The following is a 15,400-nucleotide window of genomic DNA, read 5'->3' as shown; positions in this document are numbered from 1 at the left end:
CGCCCAAATGCACACAGTTATATGTGGAGCCCACAAAGGAAAACGTCCACCGGTTTTTTCTATATGTCCGGGGCTTTAAAAATGCGTTGCCTGCTAATACGGCAGACCCGAGATTTGATGCGCATCATTGCATCCATGCAAAAACGAACGCTCCTGAATTCGAGGAACACACCCAAAAGGTGCGCACCCATTTCAGCCCGGTTGGAATGAGCAGGTATCTGTAACTCAAGCTTACCTGCTCATCGCTCCAAAAATGAAGCGTTGGAATAGTTGGCTTCATCCTCAGCTAGTCGGAAACGTGCATCGTACATCACATGCCCACGATTGAGTAAACGTTGTAGTCACACCAGCACGAACGTCGAGGACCGAACGCATTGTTCGTTAGTAATATTGTATTGTTCGTCGTGCTGTAAACATGCACCTCTCACCAATTACAAAAAACACCCTTGACGTGCAAGCATTGAAAATAAAAGCGATAAACATGTGCGGAGGTGAACACAGTCCAGGCCTAAGTTAACAGTGCAATACCTCTGTGTCAGCCGGCACACTTCCCCGTCTCAGTCCCGCAGCCGGCACCCCCCCCCCCCCCCCCAGGTCAACGGTTCCGACGCAACCAATCCGTACTACCACCATTCGCATTCATTGGAGGAATCCCTGCACGAACCACAATACCACGCACGCCCTCACCAACGCGATACTGGTGCCTCACAATGGTGACCTGCAATGAGAAATGGAAGCACGAAATATGATGGCAGCCTCTGATTTTTTTATTTGACCACACGCATTTATGAAGGACTTGACGGGGCTGGTGAACCGTCCAATTAAAATTGTTAAGACGGCGGTCTGGCTGATGAGCATGAAAGGCGGATGCGGCTTTCGGCGCTACTCTAGCCAGTCACAGCGAACCACGGTCGGCCGCCATGCCTGCAATGATTGCAACTTGTTCAAGCCTTCACTCGCTTCACTTCACAGGCTACGCCGCCGCATGAGCAGAAATATATTGGCAAGCGCACGTCATTCATTGAGATGCTTTCGGCTCACTTTTAGCGGCCAGCGACAAGTGAGCTACGCAAACTAGACGAGACGTAAGAAACGCAATGGTCTGGTACCACAAAAAAATACAGGTTACGTTGGTAAAATCAACCCTCATGAAGCATCTTAACCACATCCCTCCACACACACTGCTTTATAAATATCGCAAATAACTAACGACGGCATCTTTCTAAAAAGCACTAACATTGGACGGATTTAGTCAATTGCTGAGAAGAGCGAGGACGCCAAAGTGCGCAAACTCCACATAAAAAACATCACGCACACGTCATATGAAAGAGATTCATATCAAAAGTGCACAAGGGTTGCAATCTTTGGTTGTCGTTTGTTTCTCTGTGGAATCCCGACCCTACATTGCGATGCAACTACATTGCAATGTCTGTTCAGTGCTGGCTCGGGGGCAGCACACGAACAAATTTTCATAGCTGCCTCTCATCCCCTCTCCCCCCCCCCCCCCCCCCCAGTAATTTACGAGAGCATGATCGAGAGTCAGAGACGAAAACGAGACCAATAATCGTCCTAATTCGCTAGATAAACCTACAACTGACTGCAGTCAACCAGGGCACTAGGTTACTATTGGGGCCTTCAGACACATTCAGCAGCTGCGACTATATCGCGCCGTCTGACGGCGGCAACCACGGGGAATCGGAATCCGCCCCTCTGGTTCCCACACCATCAGTGAGACCACCGAGCTACCACGCGTCGAATCAGGGCTGCTACAAAAAAAAACACACAGACCAATGGAACAGTTGCCACCAGTAACAAACGCAACGGCTTTGAAGAGTGCTGCTTGCAACGTGAAAAAGCACGCATGGACAAATGAGCCAGCAGCGCGACAGGACTTTCAAGCACGATTTGGAACGACGAAAATGCTACTCCAATGCAGCGCAAGAATCCTTTACACATGCTGTTCATGGACGCCATCAGACAGTCTGTCAGAACTTTGGTGCGCAAACGTGCTTGTTGCGATTGTGTTTGCTGCTATTACTGTTCACACTTTTGGGCGCATGCTCAAAGGACCTTTTGAACAACTCGACCGCTGTCGTGGTAATTGCTCAAACATCCTAAGCTTGTGTCAGGTCTGGGCACTGAACCCGCGCGTATCAAGTATGCGTTGGTGGTCCCCTGCGTAACCAACCAGGCGGCCGTCCCCTCCCCCCTCCCTTATTCGAGATGCACTAACTTTCTTTGAGTAGACGCTTCTGTTTTTAGATTATTTGCCCGGATTGCTAGACTACTGGACCATTTGACTGCTTGCAATATTGGCCCATACTATCCTTCATCACTTCGCGTTCTCATTGGCAGAATAACTCAAATTGCGTACAAACCAAATAGAACTGACCGATCGACGCAAAAATCGTACGGTGTGGACGAACAAGTCAACATCCCTGGCATAGCAAAATGTCATAGTACGGGACGCGGAAAGGAGATAATGGAATGCCACAGTTCTCACGACACGCCCGTTCGCCAGTGGGCAGACAGTCGTGCTGGAATGCTTAGTCACATGTCATTGCTTGTTTAAGCATGGAATGGTTCGATCGACAAATTGCACTGATCCCCAAGGATTACTGTGTTTAGAAAAGGTTGTGATCGTGAACATGATTTTGCGTACCGCCGGCTTTCTCAGTTCAAAACCCCGCGTAAATGGAAAATTCATTTTAAGATAAGAAGTAAAATTATCCTGCTGGACCCACGTTAAATTTTGAGAGTAAACAAACATACAGAACTTACCCATAGACCGACAGCTGGATTATTAGTGTCGGTCAATCCAGCCTGTCAGCGTCTGACGCCCCTACAGCGCGGCACGGTTGGTTCGTTTCACAATTGACGATAAGTCGTGGGCTTGACTTAAAGGCATTCGAGAACATACCCAGCTTCTTTTGTACCCGAAGGCTAAACTTAACACTTTAACACTACGTCTGTGTTAAACGTGGACGTCCCGAATTTAAAACGTTAGTCCCGACCAGCCTATCCGGTTCCTTGCCGACCCCGCCGACCGCGCAGACAGCCTTGTCTCAGCCTAACACGCCCCACGTCACGTGCCAGCCATGGGTCACCGTCGCCGAGAACAATGGGAGGACGAGGTGAGAGTCGCCACTCCTGCATACATGCCCTCCGCGACACTAGCTTTTTACAGCCCACGTGCCACACCACAAATACGTGTCCCACCGCGGACACCGGCCGCCGCGCCCGCCCCACCAAAAATCACCGCCACCTGAAGGTCGGTCCGCTCCTGGCGCCGGCCCGGCCGGACGACGCACACTAACAGAGGATGTTAGCGCACGTCTCTGGCAGCTGGAAGCCGCAGCAGCGGTCCTTGGGTCGCTTCTGAGGCTTCCAGCTGAGGTGGTCCTCGATGTACTGGCAGGGGCAGCGGGCAGTGGCTAGGTGGCGGGGCGAGCAGCCGCCGGCCGGCCCCTCCTCCAGCCGCTCGTTCATGTCCACCGTCCAGTCCAGCCGCTTGCGCAGGAAGTCCTTGGCCCAGCGCTGCGAGTAGCGCAGCAGCAGTCTCTCGGCCCGCTCCTGCAACAGGCCGGCCGGACTCAGCCACCGACGGCCGCCCGCCGGGGGCCCCATGGCGTGGCGCTGGCAGGGACGGCACGCCCGTGAGCTGCGCACGCGCCACGGACAGCTGGCTGCGATCCATCCCGCGGCGGCGCCCGCGCCAGCGCGCCCGCCCGCACGCACATATACACACATGCACGCACGCACCCACGCACGATGACAAAATTGAGGTACATTGGTGTACGAGTATGAACTTAAATCCTAGTCGATTTACTGCACAAATGTACAGAACACTGCGGGAGAAAGACACCTAAACGTCACCGAAGAAACACTGCTGTGGACTGGTGGTGTGGTGTGCCGGCCACGAAACGCTTGACCGGGACAGGCCGTCCCCGCGATCGTCGGGTCAAGGGCGGTCAAGGTCACCGCTGATGGCGGCGGTCTCGAGCGGAAGTGGCAGACACAGTCCGAACATGTGGCTCGCGCATTGCTGAGTCACTGTCGAGTTGGGCACGTGCCTTTTGTAGCTTAAACTTAATGAGTACTAGTCAGTCTGATTCCGGGTTTAATAGCATGTGCAGGGAGACGAACCAGAGTATGGAGAATGGTTGGTTATTACAGTGGCAGTGCAGCATGATGCAGGCACACTGCAGATGAAGGGGGAGGGGGCGGCGTTAGTACTGTTTATTGAAGCGGGCACAATACAGAGGCATTGTAGGCAGCCAACGGTCCTGGATGCGGATGCCTGCATTTTCCTTTACGCTCGGATGATTCGGTGAGGTGAGAATCGTTCCCAGACGGCCGGATCCCCTGAGGTCCCCGACGGCCGGGTACTGCGAGGTCCCCAAACGGCCGCCCCTCATCCCCCCCCCCGAGGTCCCCGAGGTCGCCAGACAACCGGAACCCCCCCCCCCCCGAAGTCCTCAGACGACCAGCGTGGCGGCCGCAGGCCAATTCCGGCATCAAAAAGCTGTACTGGATTCTTCAGCCAGAACCTCGGCGTGAGTGAAAGGAGACGCGCAGCCCCAGTGAAGGTGGACGTCTCCGTTTTCGGTCTAGCTCTTCCCTCCCAAATGTCGGGGTGTTTATTGATTCCTGTTTTGTACTCGAATCTCCGATACAAACTTCCGATGCTCCGAAAACACGCACACGCACACGCACACGCACACGCACACACATAAGTACACACGCCGATGACGGAAGCATGTTACGCCTGCGCGCGTGGCTGACCTGTTTGCGGGAGACACGCGTGGTCTGACTGCCGGTAATGATGATGTCCGAGTCGTTAATATCCATGCGCTGCTGGAGGCGCAGCGAGCGGGCGCGCGCCTCGGCATCCTCGCCGCCCACGCCGGCGTCCTCCCGCTCCACCACCTCCTGCAGTCTCCTCTGCTCGACACGCGCCGGCGCGGTCAGCGGCCGGAGGTGACCCAGCGCTGGCTCTAGCCCCAGCGAGCCCACTCGGCGGCGTCGGCACGCCAGACAGTCAGCAGCTCTCAGTGTAGCTCACCACCGGACAACTATCAGTTCTCAATGTAGCTCACCACCGGACAACTATCAGCTCTCAGTGTAGCTCACCATCGGACAATCAGCAGCTCTCAATGTAGCTCACCACCGGACAACCGGCAGCTCTCAGTGTAGCTCACCACCGGACAATCAGCAGCTCTCAGTGTAGCTCACATCAGGCACGGTTGTTTTTTTCACGAAACCTGGTGCGCTCATGCGATAAAATATGGGCTGGGTATGTTAAACCGTTTCTAGCCCGCCACCGCCCCAAATAGTCGAAAATGAATAAAACGCTAACGGCATCATAAGCTCGCCGCTGGCTGCAAACCGATCGCATGTCCATACCACATTCAGGAGCGGATAGCTTAACGGCACACAGCCCTGATAACTCTAGTGCCGGCGGCGAAGGCAAGAATCGCGGCACAATAAATCCCGAAAGACGAAACTCAAATGTACCAACATGAGCCCGACAATCCTTTGGTCAGCATCATCCTGTCCGTACGTACCAAGCAGCCCTGCTGCTGGAAGTAGATGAAGCAGAGGTTGACCTTGTGGCAGGAGAGTCGGCCTCGGTCGTCCACGCCCAGCAGGATGTTGTGTTTGCTGAACACCCGGTTGACCAGGGCCACGCAGCGCTCCAGCTCACGGTTCAGCTGTGCACGCACACAGGGGTCCGTAATACAGCGGGCTAACCCGGTGTCGAGTGTTATATAAACGTGAACAAGCTTGCCTGTCCCCGGACAATGATGTGGGGCAGCCGCATGGGTCATCCTGCACAGGAGCATTGTCATGCCTCTCATGTCATGCACTGTCATCATGCCGCCGCACAACGTAACCTTCCCCGAATGGCGGCGCCCGGTTCCGGCACTGGCGTGTTGTGGGCATCATGCCCCAGGTGGATTGGCTCCCCAGCGGCTCCCAGCCCTCCCACCCAGGTGGATCGGCTCCTCAGCGGCTCCCAGCCCTTCCAACCGGGTGGATCGGCTCCTCAGTGGCTCCCGGCCCTTCCACCCGGGTGGATCGGCTCCTCAGCGGCTCCCAACCTTTCCACCCGGGTGGATTGGCTCCCCAGTGACTCCCAGCCCTTCCACCCAGGTGGATTGGCTCCTCAGTGGTTCCCAGCCCTTCCACCCGAAAGACCGATGGCCAGACAAACGTGTTCCGAGCCCCTACAGCCAACTCTCCGCCTCCGCCAACGCCGCCAATCCCCTGGTGGGCCCTGTCACAATCCAATGCCTCGCTTCATTTGCACCAGAGCAACCGAGCCAACGCGAGAGCTGCGAGGACAAGCCAGCGCGGACATGACCCACGCCGCCGCCACCAACGCTGCATGCGCTCGGATGCGTGGCCAATGGCGGCAAGAGGGACCAAAGAGGTGCCCAACCAGGGGGTCACCGTACGGTCCCAGGGGCGGCCGCCCGCACCACACCGCGCTGAGCACTCACTTTGATTTTGATCCACATGCAGACGAAGATGGCCACGGCGTTGACGATGAGCCAGATGACACCGCAACCGAACAGCTCGATACCAGGATTGACGGCGAACAAGATGGCGATGAGCACCACAAAGCCCATTAAGATCCAGCCCACCAGAATGCGCTTGTAGCAGATGTTGTAGGCGTTGAAGCGCACGTCGTTGACCAGCAGCTCCATGCCCTGGACGTATTCCTCCACCGTCAGCTGCCGGGGATGGACAGGTGGTGTCCTCATGCCGATAACGCTCCACACAAAGTCCGAGCTCCTTTTATGCTGGGCCCGGGAACTGTGACGTCAAATTGGAGATCGTGTCCGCGTATAAGTGGCCACAGTCGCGCTACACCGTTGAAAGATGTCTGTTTGTCATTTGGCGTACGCAGGGGCGATGATACGGCGAGGTTCGTGGTGAGACGCGACATGTTAAGGTTGCTGTCTTGGTCTGATTAAGGCTTGGTCTTCTTCTTTGATGCGCTTTGGTCGAACATTCTTGATTGGATGGCTCTCTGCGGTCGGAAGTACGCAAGTAGTGCTTATGTGCACCTTGACCCCACCACCCATCGTGAAGTTTCGGTCCGTTAGTACTTTTTTGACACCCCTTACATTGAGATACTCGGTGCACCACTTCTTTATTGAGACACGCTCGGTGCACGTCACATATTTGATTTCGCCAAAGGTCAGGTCAAAATGACGTCACAATGGGTCGACAGTACACAATTTACGTCATCCAATCCCGCAGCATTCGACCGCACTTCTATCTCGGTTTTCGGCCTATTTCTGTAAATTGATAAGTGCCAAAGGATTACGATGGCTCAATACAAAATGGTCATCTAATGTCGACCCGAAATGCAGTCACGAATCGGCATATGCAACAAAGTCATTTTGGCACAGCTGCACAGATTGACGTTCTGTTCGACATTCGTTCATACTGCAACAGAAATACAACTTGCTGCTATTCAGTTTGTGTAATAAGCTCGTGGCAGACCGGGAAACCATGGGTCCTTGTATGTTACGTTAATGTGACGCTACACAATGGAACGACGAAAGCTGTTGTTGCCCGCCTTATATTTCAATGGAAGATGCTTTAAGAGTGCATCCCGTCCATGGGCCACTATTTTGCATGAAAAGCCCATTATAGATCTTAAAGTTACGGCAATTTGTCACCAAATGTACTGACTATGCACTGCATAATGCGGACGTCACAAAAAGGGGACGTTTTATAAATTTTTCGCTGAAAACGCACTACGCAGCACTTGCTCTCATCACGGTTGAGACTCTGTTTGAACTTTTGGACCGACATGACATCGGAAACATGCAAAACCAAAATGCATTACGCATTAGCGGCCAGCGAAGCAATGATTTAAGGCAATACTTGAACGGCAATATAATGTGCATCCTTACACAGTTTATACTATTTGTAATAGAACGCTACGCTTGCAATACTGCCGCCCTTTTTCCCTTGACAGCTGGTATGGTCTATGGTCGGTGACAGCCGTTGTGTTTACGGTCCGGTGAGTCAGAGGGCACAACGGACTGTGCCGAACATTGTGGCACGTAAAACTGTCGCCACCAAATTCTGCAGTTGACCTGGAATTGCGCGATCGGGTGGTAGAGGTCAGCGTTCACACAAGCACTGCTTAGTGTGAGCTCTCACTCCAGAAATTCATCCATTCAAAAATTCGCATCTAATCTCAAAGAAATAGGCATTACGAATCTAAATATATGAAATAGCGTGTGACATAACGGGATATGCAGCCCAAGGCGTGTGATAAAAAATGTGTCCTTTGACCTGACCTGTGGTGTCAACGACCTTGAGGCCACCAGATTTACATCCGCAGGGTGGTGCGATCCAGGGCTATCTCTTGCCGTTCGGTTCATCCCGACCGGAGATACCACTCTGGAAATGTTGAAAGCGCGTCCTCTCAGTAAAAGCGTACGGCCTTAACCTGGGACCAACATGTGCAGGCAGTATTTTCTATACGCGGTGCACCCATCATCCTTGAAGGTATGGGTTATATCTCAACCCCGCCAATTTTTGAGGAGCGCTGTCCAACTCTTACCCATCGTTTACCTTTTCCGCCGTATTTTTTTATAATTTCCAAAGTTCGAAGACAGATGTGGTCACCGACCTGATATAGCCCCGTTGGCTTCGAAAAAAACAATATTTAGGTTAACGCCGGTTGCGTGAGGTCTGGAGCACATAGGACACCGATCTCGCCTTTGGCCTTGTTTGACCTTATTTAACGAAATCACGACCTACAGAGTCAGACCCAACAATTTGACCAAAAAAAAAATTATTATAGCGGGCGACGTACCCGAGCCTGTAGCGTGCCTGTAGCTCCCTTAGTTTTTCATTGTTCAGTGGGTCAAATTCTACTCCCCACCCTTCCCTCCCCTAACCCACCCAACCCAGCGCGTCATATTTAACCGGCCACCTGGGCGCGCGCTAACCCTGACATTTATCCTAAGCCTGCCACCTTTATTCTTCCCTATTCCCGACCATCGACCGAGCTTGGCAACTGTGACCGACGAGCATTTGCGTATCGCCTTACCTCGTCCAGAACCTGACGCGCTTCATCACGCCCGTTCGGCGCATGACCACACTGTAAGACCCTTACCCTACCATTCTCTCGCCCATATATGTGTCTATATCTCCATTTCATCGCGATGGGTGTGTTAATAATGAGCAAAACGCGTGGACTCACCGTCTAGTTAACACAGTAGAGCATACCGTGGGTCTCTGCGCCGCCATTCCTCCAGTGCTGAACCCACCGTGAGATCTTGTACCATCATCCCTCCAGTGCTGAACCCACCGCGAGACCCTGCGCCATCATCCATCCAGTGCTGAACCCACCGTGAGACCCTGTACCATCATCCCTCAAGCGCTAAATCCACCGTGAAACCCTGCGCCATCATCCCTCCAGTGCTGAACCCACCGTGAGACCCGGCGCCATCATCCTCCAGTGCTGAACCCACGTGAGACCCTGCGCCATCATCCCTCCAGTGCTGAACCCACCGTGAGACCCTGCGCCATCATCCCTCCAGTGCTGAACCCACCGTGAGACCCTGCGCCATCATCCCTCCAGTGCTGAACCCACCGTGAGACCCTGCACCATCATCCCTCCAGTGCTGAACCCACCGTGAGACCCTGCGCCATCATCACTCCAGTGCGAACCCACCATTGAGACCATGCGCCATCATCCCTACAGTGCTGAACCCACCGTGAGACCCTGCGCCATCAGCTCCTCGGGCACGAGCTCCGGTCTGAACTGGGCCGGGGTGATCCAGGGCAGCGCCGTGTTGAGCGGCAGAAGGGTCACGATGACGTCACCGTTCGCTGCAGCAGAAGGGTCATGATGACGTCACCGTACACCATGGCAGGCAGACGTCACACAGACACGGAATAATGCGGACACATCGCGGCAAATTGCACGGAGGGTGAATCTGCCGTTGCCACTGCCACTGGATGTGATCTCTCACAGGCTGCAGCTATCAAACTAAGTTAACATTTTGAGAAACACAACACACAGACACTGTTTAACAGAGAGGCAAATTGGGGACCCATTGTCTAAAGCAATGCATGCGTTTGGCTAATCCCACAAACGCACGGTACGCGTGACCTGGCAGTTGGCGGTGAAACCGTCACACCGCTTCACGTCGTCTTATCATGTACAACGGTAAACCACGATTCTCATGCTCGCGTCTCGGAATAACAAGAACCCCTTGTTGGGGCCCGCCGCTGCCCATCTCGGGTGATCGGCTCGGCCGAGCCGGACGGCGGCCGGCTGGTCCGGGTGGCGGGTGCACTGACCAAAGCCCTGCAGCACGGTGCCGGTGGCCGGGGCGGCTGGCTGGTCGGCCAGCGGCACGTCGTGCAGCGCCGTCGCGCCCAGCGAGACCTCCTGCCCGCGGCCCGACGTGGGCGTCCGGTCCACCGGCGACGGGCTGGGCACGTTCGCCTGCGGGAGACGGTCGCCCCACGTCAGCCGCTCCGTGCCTCATGCCGGCGGACGGCTCAGCTGAGTAGGCGAGCGTGGTCCGGCGCCGGTGAGCCCCAGACAGTCTGTCACGAGCGGGCCCGGCGCCGGTGAGCCCCAGTCTGTCACGAGGACTGCCCGGCACCGGTGGGTCCGCACAGTCTGTCACGAGGACGGCCCGGCACCGGTGGGTCCCACACAGTCTGTCACGAGGACGGCCCGGCACCGGTGGGTCCCACACAGTCTGTCACGAGGACGGCCCGGCACCGGTGGGTCCCGCACAGTCTGTCACGAGGACGGCCCGGCACCGGTGGGTCCCGCACAGTCTGTCACGAGGACGGCCCGGCACCGGTGGATCCCACACAGTCTGTCACGAGGACGGCCCGGCACCGGTGGGTCCGCACAGTCTGTCACGAGGACGGCCCGGCACCGGTGGGTCCCGCACAGTCTGTCACGAGGACGGCCCGGCACCGGTGGGTCCCACAGAGTCTGTCACGAGCGGGCCCGGCACCGGTGGGTCCCAGACAGTCTCTCACGAGGACTGCCCGGCACCGGTGGGTCCCGCACAGTCTGTCACGAGGACGGCCCGGCACCGGTGGGTCCCACAGTCTGCCAGCAGCGCAGACCGGCACCGGTGGGTCCAACATCTTTCACCTCTGTTGGGAGGCGAGCGGTCGTCCGCGAGGTAACCACTGACGCCAGCCCACACAAGACCAAGGGCTCTGGTCTTGCGCAGAACACGCGTCGGCGTTTACCCCGGCACACACTGCTCTCCAAGCGACATGCCAGTATTGTCGTAACTCGACGGGCTGCCGCAGCTCAACCCTCGCAGCAACGGCGGCGGCACATTACCCCCTGACAGCCGTCTGTGTGTACGTGTGCCCGGAGCCACCGCACCGGGTCACGCTGCGCCCGCTCAAACGGTGTGAAGGCCGCTGAGAGGGGGACAACGCCGGGGCGGCGGCGCTGCCAGGTCTGGCCACGTCCGGGTCGGCTGTCCAGCTTCTGCAGGCCCCTTTACCGGCGTCACTTCTCCACCACTGCTGTAACTCGTGGGCTAATGCTCCTCCCAAATGCGTCAAGGCGTTGAGCGTTGGAGCGGTTGCCGAAAGCGAGCATGGGACTGGACGGCGCCGAGCAAACTGAAAATGTCCCGGCAGCGCGCCGTGGGGGACGAAGGCCGACGAATCAAGCTGTCACGTTTGGCAGGCATGACACTGTTGTGGTCACAGAAACCCTCATTACACACATATCCTACACAAAAAAACACAAGACACACACATATACTAAAAATTGTGCAAGCACACCTAAACCAGTTCAACTCTGCTCCATTGCATGATCCCGTAAATGTCCACATGTGTATTCGAAAAGGTCTGGTTTGCGGGAACATTGACGACTGATCTGTGGGGTCAGCTATGGAAGACAAGCAAGCAGTATAACAGCGGGAGACAGGCAGCCAATCGCGAGATGACAACTGAAGCTGATCCATCCGTTTTGTCTGTGATGCCCTATTGTTCAGAGTTCGGAAAAGGTAGGCAATTACATCGAACCCCAACCAGCAGACGTAGAAAAACGGCGATTTCAGGTGAACCTTAATAAAGCGTGCGTGGCTGTTGTCTAACCCTTTGATGCGCGTTCCCGAAAAATTGAAAATGGTGTTACACAGACAAGAACATATGACTAAATGAGCACAGAACATGCATACAACTTACACTAAGATACTGAAAACATACAGACCAAAATGGTGTAACTGCTGTAAGAATTGCTGTCATGAATGCTTTTTAAAATCTACTCAAAGTCTTTTTGATCTGATGGAATTCTGGGATCAGCACCCACACTATGCATAGCTTGTTGCATGAGCCCTAAACCCCACCATCTAATCATGAATTCCGGGTCAACAGTGTCTGGGTCTCTGACGTACACTGACTTTTAGTACATCTGCTGCCGTCGCTCTTCCAGCCAGGGGCAAATAGCCAGCACCTAGAGCAAATTGAATACTTGGCCACACATATATGATTCGGAAGACAAACAGCTGAGCTATCAGGACAGACAGGGTGGTTCATGCATCATGTTGCCCTATTTGGAACAAGGTTCCAATATATTGTCACCATGTGCATTCCTTACTTCAAATCCATGCTTCCCATGCAACATACTTACTCGTATGTTGTCAGGTTCACTGGATTCAGTTGGATCGTGTTGAACATCAATGGTGGCTGGAGAATTTCCATTTAGTGAGGCCTGAGTTACTTCTTCACCATCTTCACCAAATTGTACCCACTTCTTCTGTTCTGCCTCAGGTAATTTGTCCTCAGGTGTGCCAGGCATGCTTGATGTCAATTTGCAGGGAACACTTCTGCCCAAGATACATGAGGATGTCAGATACAAGAAGATATATCTGCAGGCAGCTACTTCATCAGCAATCATTGAGTCAATAGGTCAGGTATGTGGGATAGGTGTCAAGATGATGAGGTTGTCATTGCTCTCAATGGGACATTGCATGTCCCAGGACAAGGGAAAGCAAAGCCAAACAAAAAAAGTAAAATGCAACACAAAAATTTACCTGATTTTGCTCCCCTTGTCATGTGGCATCTCTCAAAAGGGCTCTCCTGATCCTATGGAATTTTTGTCTCAGTTATCTAGACAACTGCTAGCATGACAGGGTCTCTTAAATTTCAGGGGGAGGAGATGGGGCATGTTAAGATGTAATATGCTTGCCCTTGGTCCTGCTGCCCCTGGTCATTACCAGCTGACTCTCATCATACAGACACCACTCACCTCTGTACACAATATTTGCATGGTGCAATATGTCTGGCATGCACCACATTTCAATAATGACACAGAAAGGCTGTTGTTAGAGCATGCTCATGGCACATATCCATATGAGCATGCTCTACTGCAGCTGCAACACATCCTTCAATGTTCCCAGGTAGGCCTTGCTGTTCACAGAGATGGTCAAATCAAAACAGCAGATATTACTCATTCTTTGGATAACCACTGCTCAGCATACAACTGCCGTGGAACTTGTGCACCAGGCAGGGCTTAAGGACAGGATAAGGTCAATTGGCATTGCTGATTGTGCCTATTGCACTCATTTTAGGTAAATAATGTTGTATCTTCACTGCCAATTTCAAGCCATACCAGTATCATCTGCTGTTTGATGAGAGTAGCAGGTGACTTTGTCTTGTTTATTATTGAGGACATTGCAGGTGTAGTTTGCAAGATGAATTAGGGGTAAGTGAAAATAAAGAAACATTAAATAATATATATATATATATATATATATATATATATATATATATATATATATATGTAATACAAAATAATAAAGCAGCATCAAACATAAAATATCAATTATATCTCATAAAGAAACATCAAACTATGCCAACAAATCCTTCCTTCTAGGTTTTCCCCCTGTTTTATCAAAGTTGGGGAGGCTGAAGCCCTCTTCCCTGCCAAACAACTGAGCTCTCAAGTACCCATTGTATGCATACAGTTTATTTTAAACAGATGATAGAGGCTCAATACTTCTATATTTGTCACATTAAATTAGTAAGGAACAGAAAAAACAAACCAGCCAACTAAATATTCTCATAAAACACAAACTGTGTGTTCAGAAATTCTGTTATCCACAGTAATTCACATCTTATCTATCTGGCATGCATGGCTTGTTTAAAATGCCTGCTCACTGGCATACAAAAACACCATGCTGGCTGCAGCAAAACATTTTATGCTGGCAATGGTTAAGGTCTAGCCTTACAGCTAAGGATCCAGATAATTGTGACAAACTTGCTTTAGCTTAGTACCTCAGCATCCTTCTATAGGTGTATTGATATGTTCTTATGGAACACATCCAGCAGTGTAGCTATAGGTTTATGATGCCTTCAGACTTTGGGTCCCACAACTAAAACCTGACCTTTGACTTAGAAGTAATCCAAGTCCAGTGTCCAAATACCCACCTGCATCAAATATGTACTACCATGCATGAACTAATATCAATATGCCCCAATGATGCATGCTACATTCCAACAAAATATGTCTTCATTGATACATATTAGAAGCCTCATACACCAGTATGTACAACCCAGACCGAATTTGCATTACCCATATACAGGTTGCCAGATGATTATTTATAACGAACATGTATAAATGTACGTCATAAATGTGGGTCACATGTGCCTCTAGGCCGACATGGTGTCAGTCAGCGCTGCAGGCGTCGGTCTCGCACAACGTAATAAGGTCCATATCGGCTAATCTATTACGCAAACAATACACTTTGGGTATGAATGCATGCAACACACATTCATAAACTCTTTTCACACATTCCTCTAGCTCTATACCGCATATAATGCCAATAAGTGACGTTTCTCCCCCAGACCTACCACTCACCAATCCCCCATCAAACCCGCGGCGGTGCGACTGTCAGCTGAATATAGTGAAGGTTGTTACAGTTCCAGCTATTATCGTCAGCTGATTATCAGGAAGGCTGGTGACTAACTTCAGCTGAATGCACAGTGACATCACAAGACCACAAACTAGGGTATTCGGTCTTCCCCCCATTCGAAGGGAGGGTCCTACGCTTTTGTTGGGAGCCCTATTTGTTAACCTGCTCGGGCACACTCAGTTATTCGGGAACCCTCTGCATTGGGTCTTGGGTACTTCCTATTTGAAGGGAGGGCCATGGGGCCCTATATATTGACTTGCTCGAGCGCACTTGATCGCTCAGAGCCATGCACATTGTGTGGTGAGTATTTCTTCTTTGAATTGATGACCCTATGTTTTTGGCGGGCCGCATCCATTAAGCTGCTCGGGCCGATGGCGGATGCTGAAGGGGGGGGGGGAGGGAGGCACGGAACCGTGCCCCATGGACCATGCCTAGGGGACCTAAAGGCT

At 52.7% G+C, this 15,400-nt stretch overlaps 1 protein-coding gene across 2 annotated transcripts; it reads right to left on the bottom strand.

Moving 5' to 3' along the window:
- Positions 1-1,495: 1,495 nt before the first annotated feature.
- Positions 1,496-14,927, bottom strand: LOC119100768 (uncharacterized). Of its 2 annotated transcripts, none has more exons than XM_037223897.1 (8): positions 14,890-14,927; positions 12,668-12,863; positions 10,345-10,492; positions 9,755-9,870; positions 6,507-6,740; positions 5,568-5,714; positions 4,786-4,944; positions 1,496-3,573 (listed from the first exon to the last, which is right to left on the bottom strand). In XM_037223897.1, the coding sequence occupies exons 2-8, from the start codon at positions 12,833-12,835 to the stop codon at positions 3,313-3,315; spliced, it is 1,233 nt and encodes a 410-aa protein (XP_037079792.1). In that variant the 5' UTR covers positions 12,836-12,863; positions 14,890-14,927; the 3' UTR covers positions 1,496-3,312. The 2 variants fall into 2 exon arrangements, with proteins under 2 accessions (XP_037079792.1, XP_037079794.1); XM_037223899.1 differs by having other exon boundaries at positions 14,897-14,920.
- Positions 14,928-15,400: the final 473 nt, after the last annotated feature.

This window comes from Pollicipes pollicipes, unplaced genomic scaffold (genome assembly GCF_011947565.3).
Source record: "Pollicipes pollicipes isolate AB1234 unplaced genomic scaffold, Ppol_2.1 Scaffold_4881;HRSCAF=5763_pilon_pilon_pilon, whole genome shotgun sequence".
Taxonomy (NCBI): Eukaryota; Metazoa; Arthropoda; class Thecostraca; order Pollicipedomorpha; family Pollicipedidae; genus Pollicipes; species Pollicipes pollicipes.
The sequence above is the reverse complement of the archived record's forward strand: the minus strand, read 5'-3'. Positions and strand labels throughout refer to the sequence as shown.

Coding starts and splice junctions, on each gene's coding strand:
- LOC119100768 (XM_037223897.1), bottom strand. CDS start 12,835: ATGCCTGGCACACCTGAGGACAAATTACCTGAGGCAGAACAGAAGAAG. Junction 6,741..9,754: donor TGATGGCGCAGGGTCTCACG/GTGGGTTCAGCA, acceptor CATCCCCGGCAG/CTGACGGTGGAGGAATACGT. Junction 5,715..6,506: donor GCATGTGGATCAAAATCAAA/GTGAGTGCTCAG, acceptor GTGCGTGCACAG/CTGAACCGTGAGCTGGAGCG.